Source organism: Indicator indicator, chromosome 12 (genome assembly GCF_027791375.1).
Source record: "Indicator indicator isolate 239-I01 chromosome 12, UM_Iind_1.1, whole genome shotgun sequence".
Classification (NCBI taxonomy): Eukaryota; Metazoa; Chordata; class Aves; order Piciformes; family Indicatoridae; genus Indicator; species Indicator indicator.
The window spans coordinates 12,440,447-12,446,885 of NC_072021.1; the positions used below are offsets into that span (position 1 = coordinate 12,440,447).

The 6,439-nt window shown below is 45.0% G+C and overlaps 1 protein-coding gene across 1 annotated transcript; it reads left to right on the forward strand.

Annotated features, from left to right (window-relative positions):
• The first annotated feature begins 292 nt into the window (after positions 1-292).
• On the forward strand, positions 293-5,107 carry CCN3 (cellular communication network factor 3). Its single transcript, XM_054385460.1, has 5 exons — positions 293-355; positions 451-682; positions 1,001-1,252; positions 3,027-3,235; positions 4,811-5,107. Exons 1-5 carry the CDS (start codon positions 293-295, stop codon positions 5,105-5,107), a joined length of 1,053 nt encoding a protein of 350 aa, XP_054241435.1.
• The last annotated feature ends 1,332 nt before the right edge of the window (positions 5,108-6,439 follow it).

The window sequence follows — 6,439 nt, forward strand, 5'->3', positions numbered from 1 at the left end:
AACACCTCCGAGAACACCGCTCCCGACTGTACGGCCGAGAGCCCGGCTGGGCAGAGTCGTGCGGACCCGTCGGGGCGGGGGCAGTGGCTCAGCGTCGCCGAGGCAGGTGCCGGGAGGGGCGAGGGGAGCAGAGCTCCCGGCCCGGCTCCAGCTCCCCGCCTCCGGACCGCGCTGTCCGCGGGCGGGTAGGGTTTATGGGGGTGGAGGGGGTCCCCAACGGCTTCTATTTAAGCGGCTGCAATGGCTCCACCAGCAGAACCGAGCGGCGCGACGGGAGGTGGCGGCCGGGACCATGGCGACAAGCGGCGGGCAGGGCCTGCCCGCTCTGCTCCTCCTCCTCCTCCGGCTGTGCGAGGCAAGTGCGGGGCGATCGGAGGGTCGGCGGGTGGGGAGAGCCGGCGGCCGGGCCGGCCCCGTGACCCGGCCCTCGGGGCCACTTTGTCCCCGCAGGTGAGCGGCCGGGAGCCGGCGTGTTCCCGGCCCTGCGGCGAGCGCTGTCCGGCCGAGCCGCCGCGGTGCGCCCCGGGAGTGCCCGCCGTGCTGGACGGCTGCTCCTGCTGCCTTGTGTGCGCCCGGCAGCGCGGCGAGAGCTGCTCCCCGCTGCTGCCCTGCGACGAGAGCAGCGGCCTCTACTGCGACCGCGGCCCTGAGGACGGTGGAGGGGCCACCGGCATCTGCATGGGTAGGTGGCGGCGGGCCGGAGACACCGGGGATAGGAAGCCGGCAGGGCGTGGCCTGCTTGGGACAGCGCTCCCCGGGGCGGCGGGGAGAGACTCACCGGGTCGAGGCTCGCTACGCCGTCCGCTGGGAGTGACTGTCCCGCGATTCTCCCGCTCTCCCTCGATCGAAGCGGCCCCACGTCAGGACGCCCTGCGCTGCGGAGTGCCGTAGGGGTGTCAGGTGTAGCCGGTTCAGAGCCTGAGAGGAGGCACGCTGAGAGGCATCGGGAGGGTGCCGAGTGCGCTCTGTCTCAGTGATACGCATTCACTTTGCTCACTAGTGCTGGAGGGAGACAACTGCGTGTTTGATGGGATGATTTATCGCAGTGGGGAGACGTTCCAGCCCAGCTGCAAGTACCAGTGCACCTGCCGAGACGGACAGATTGGCTGCCTGCCCCGCTGTAACCTGGACTTGCTTCTCCCTGGTCCTGACTGCCCATTCCCCAGAAAAATCGAAGTCCCTGGAGAGTGCTGTGAGAAGTGGATCTGCGACCCAAAAGATGAAGTGATTTTGGGAGGTTTTGCTATGGCTGGTGAGGAAACTAAAACTAATTATCACAATTTTGTGAGAAGAAGGTGATGTCATACTGGAAATGTCCATGGGGTTAACAAATCTGAGGCACATTGCTTTGTGCAGTCGGTTTTTTCTACTCTTTTTTTTTTTTTTTCTCATCTAGAGCCACTAGTTAAGCATACAGTGGTTATGAATAAAGGCAGAGCTCAATAGGTAAAAGAAAAGATATTCCAAGGATGAATGCACATAGCAGTTTTAAAAGGTAGTTAACTTGAGTTAGTTCCTGATTCTGAAACTGCTATTTATCTGATGCAGGGTAGTGGAATAAAACAGGGGCAAGCTCATAATCCTCTAATCCATCCCCAGATCAAAGATGCAGTGTTGGTAGTTGCTCTGCAAGAATATGTTGAACCATAAATATTATTCTAACAGTTCAGTCTACAAAAGGTTTTTTTTTCCCTTAAATTCCCCAGCTGTTACAAGTGATCAGCCTGGTAGCTAAAATGCCAACAAATTCCTTCCTGTCTATGCTGGAGCTCACATCATTGATGTTGGCAACAAAAGGATTACCCAGTACTTATAAATTTAGTGAGTGAACCTGAAAAAAACACATCCCTTTGCAAAATGCAGAACTCATAAACTGCTTTTTAATTGAAAAAAAATAAAGGTAGGCATTATTTTTCCCTGTTTTCTTACTGAATTGTACTTCCATCCCCTTTAAATGAGACTATTAGTTCAACATGAATTTTCATAAGATGCTTTTACTGAGAGTTGAGAGCACTGCGTTTTCTTCCAGTCACTGCTCTTTGTGATCTTAAGCAGTTAGCTATGCTAAGACTCCACTAATCCATTTGAAAAACACTTAAGGAAAGATCCAAAAAGAAATGCTCTAATAACTTGTCAAAGTGCTTTGAAGTATCAGTTGTAACACACATATAGGGTATAAACAAAAAGCGAGTCACCTTTCTACTATTTTTCCTTTGATTTGCTTGTCAGGGACAGGCTAATCTGTAAAATGCCTGCAGATGGATTATCAGCATTCTTTCTAGCCATGGTCATCCCTCTTGGGAGGCCAAGGTTTTGGAGCTTTACCTTGCAAAAGGCAGAAATGCTGTTGTAGAGGAACGTAACAGGAGATGTGACTGACAGCTCAGTTATGTTGCCTCATTCTGTGTACTCCTGTGGTCACTGAACTGAAGTATACAGTTAGCAGTATTTACTTAATGCAGCTTCAAACTGCCATGTGGGCAGGACCATGATCAGAGCTGGCTATGGCTTTGAGCTCCTTGAGATTACTTCCTGCCTCACTGCCATCACTCTGGTTATGGTCTGTCAATACTCAACAAGATCAGGTTGATTCTCAAAGTAAAGGACTTCACTTCCTTTATTAGTTTAGATAAATCATTCAGCTTCTCTCACATACTATCTAATATAAATATTTTTGTGATGTAGCTTCAGAACAGATTTGTGATATACTTCCATTGGAAAGAGCGAGGAATCAAAAGTTACTAAAGTAGAGTTCTAAACTGGGTTTTTAAATGGCAGCTGTGGACTTGGAGTGAACTGAGGCTAAATTACACTGCTCTGCACCTTTCTCTTAGATGTAGGAAGTTGACATCCAGAGCTCTGAAAAAGACCACTTTTAAAATTACTAAGTCCTTTTCAAAAGCATGGATTTTGGATTTTTAATTTTGTCTCATCTATTTCTTCCTAGATCTGGTAGAGCTCAGCTAGAGACTGGGTTTTCATGTGAGTTTTTATTGTACCAAGTTTCTGCCATGTTTTGTCTCCAGCCTACAGACAAGAGGCCACACTCGGGATAGATGTGTCAGATTCGAGTGCCAATTGTATTGAGCAGACAACAGAGTGGAGTGCTTGTTCCAAAAGCTGTGGAATGGGCTTTTCCACTCGTGTTACCAATAGAAATCAACAGTGTGAGATGGTGAAGCAGACACGGCTTTGCATGATAAGACCTTGTGAAAATGAAGAACCGTCTGATAAGGTATGCTGCAAAGAGTAAGTCAGGGGAGCAGAGTCCTGTCCAGCTGTAATCCAAGGTTGCAATATTAATGGTCTAGAATACTCCAGATGCAAATGTACATAAATACATACTTTAGCATATGTGCTACTAGCCCAGTGTTTTTGGAAAGCATTAGACTTGCAGTGTTTGCTCAACAGCTTTATGCTGCACCTCCATCAGGTTGAGGGAGGTGATTCTGCCCCTCTACTCCACCCTGTTAAGACCACACCTGGAATACTGTGTCCAGCTCTGGAGCCCTTAGCACAAGGAAGACACAAGTCTGTTGGGAGTGGGTCCAGAGGAATGCCACAAAAGTAATCAGAGGGCTGGAACGCCTCTCCTATAAGGAAAGGCTGAGAGACTTGGGGTTGTTCAGCCTGGAGAAGAGAAGGCTCTAAGGAGATCCAGTTGCATCTCCCAGTATTTAAAGGGGGCTTATAAGAAAGATTAAGATAGAATGGATATGTCAAATTTCTATTCTGGAACTGCACAAAAATGTGTGAAATGCTGCAGTATCTGCTTGGGTAATGTAATTTTATCTTAATCCTTATGATGCTTTTTCCACAAGTAAATGCAACAGTGACAGTTTGAGTGCAATAAATCCGTATCTAAGGTAGCTGACTTTCTTGGTGCTGCTACACATTGTACAGGTGTTACTGATAGGGAGAACAGCATGTAGCTAGGTGAGTGGACCATCACTTTATGTAATGTTCAGAAGTGTTGAAAACACTGCTAAGGCCTTCTCAGAATAGTCTGTGCAGTTTTAAATACTGTGTTTTGAGATGGATATGAAACATTTGGGAAGAGTTTATTAGACTAACAAGGAAGGTCAGAGGTCTAGAAAGCATGTTCTGCTTGGGAAAAAAAAGTGATTTAACACAACTTCTTCTGTGTGCAAGGAGAGAATGGAGAGTGTTTTCTCAAGGACATTCCAGTATTGCAGCCTGTTCTGAGTTCATTGGAAAGAGAACATAAAATTGTAACTTAAGACTGCATAAAAACTGACATGAGAGAACCTCCCAAGAATAGTGAACTGTTAGGATAGTCTGGGGCAGATACAGAGTTTTTGTCACTGAAGACTTTCAAGGGCGGGCGCCCATCTGTGAAGAATAACATGGACAAAGCTGATTCTGCCTTGGGCCATAAGAGTGGGCTGTGACTTTTGAGGTTTGGCTTAGCCAGCTTTTTTTTCCTCTGAATCTAGTCCTATAACTTACTTGGCTTCCTGATTCTCTGATGTAACTACCTTAGCCTGAGTTTTCCAGTAAGAGTATAGTTACATAATGGATGTTGGTTTGGCTTGTCTCAGATAATAAAAAATGAGTTCTACTAAGTCGTTTATTACTGGCCCAATAACATACTGGTGTCAAAGGGCAGATCTTGCAGGAATTACCTGTAAGTAGCTACTGAAGTAGGTGCAGAGTCTTACTGCCATTGAACAAGCCAAGACAACAAATCTTAAGTTTTCAGAGCAGACCTCTATCCTTAGATGCCAATTTTTAACTCCTTTCTGTCTTAAGCAGTGCTATATGTAAAGTGTCTTCATATTTCTTTCAGAAAGGGAAGAAATGTATCCGAACAAAGAAGTCTCTGAAGGCTGTTCGCTTTGAGTACAAGAACTGCAGCAGCGTGCAGACCTACAGACCTCGTTACTGTGGCCTCTGCAGCGACGGGCGGTGCTGTACCCCACACAACACCAAAACCGTTCAAGTGGAGTTCCGCTGTCCCCAGGGCAAAGCCCTGAAAAAGCCAATGATGCTGATCAGCACCTGTGTCTGTCATAGCAACTGTCCTCAGAACAACAGTGCTTTCTTCCAGCCAATTGATCCGACATCTAGTGAAGCAAACGTGTGAAATGCATCAATGAGGTGGTGCAAAAGCTAGAGATAGTTTATACAAAACTTGACCCACAATCAGGTGAATGTAACAATTGCATATGTAAAATACCTATGATGTTTTTCAAAACAGTCTAGGTGCTTTCTTCTTACCTGTAGTTAAATACCTCATTTTACATTGTCCCCCTCCAAATGACTTTCATTCACTTGAATGAAATTTTATACCTTGGACAGAGCCTTCTTTTTTTTCTTGACGGTGGCATAAAGATTGCAAAGCAAACAACTAGACTTTCTCCTTGAGAGAAACTCAAGCCATGAGTTTCAGTAGCTGTAAGAATGGGCTCTTCAAGAGTAAATAGATTCCTTGGGGAATGCATGATGGTATATCACATATGCTTCCAGGTTCTTAACTTTATTTTGCATGATACATATAAACACCGAAGCAGTGTTCTTTTTGATTCTAATGAAACAGTTTCTGATGACAGTAAAAGTCTTACTGATGAAAGCGCTGCATTCTTGTGTCTTACAGAATACTTTATACCTTTAACTTTCTCTGAGGAATAAATTTGCACATAGCACCTGAAATGACATAGCTAGGATCTCTTATCCTAAAGCACAGCAGATTGATAGCTAACAGCAAACAAATTTCACTAGCAGTCTGATCCAAAATCCACTGAAGTCAGCATCTTAGGTTGTAACCAGTGTGTGTCTGTAGATAGAACTATGAGGATGCAAAAATAGAATTTCTGTAAATTTCTCTAAAAGGCTAACTGTATCATATGGTGCTTCATTTTTTTAGAAGGGTGTATATGTGAATAGGAACTGTATATATTGTAATATAACTTTACAAAGTAAATAAACTTTATGTGATTAAAAGTATTTTTCCTAAGGTTGTTTTTCTTAAACTACCAACATTATAACAAGAAATCAATCTCTCATCAAGCTTCTCCACTCAGAGAAACAGTAGGGACTAGCCATTGCTGGTCAGTTGATTTAATTTAATGATTTGTAGATTAGCGAATAGGAAGAAATACTTATATCCCAAGAAATAGATTTATGTGCCCTAGAGAAGTAAATGTTGACGTTAAAATAATGAAGAAAAGATCCCCACTGACCTAAACTGCAGCGTTCATGGATGTTAATGTGGTAGTTACTCTGAATGCTAGAATAAAGTATTGCCTCCAAAATACTTCAGTTTATATAGGAAGACCTGTATCTCTAGTATGCTAGACTGTCTCTCCTTTAGCCTCTCATTCTGTCACCGTATGCTGAATCTGTTTTCCACCTTCTTCCATGTTTTTTCATGCTTTCCTTCACAAAGCATTCCTTTTTTATCCCAGTTCTCAAAGAC

Excerpts from the sequence above, each read along its gene's own strand:
- CCN3 (XM_054385460.1), top strand. The coding sequence starts at position 293 with ATGGCGACAAGCGGCGGGCAGGGCCTGCCCGCTCTGCTCCTCCTCCTC. Across the intron at positions 356-450 it reads TCCTCCTCCGGCTGTGCGAG|GTGAGCGGCCGGGAGCCGGC; the intron begins GCAAGTGCGGGG and ends TTGTCCCCGCAG. Across the intron at positions 1,253-3,026 it reads GGGAGGTTTTGCTATGGCTG|CCTACAGACAAGAGGCCACA; the intron begins GTGAGGAAACTA and ends TTTTGTCTCCAG.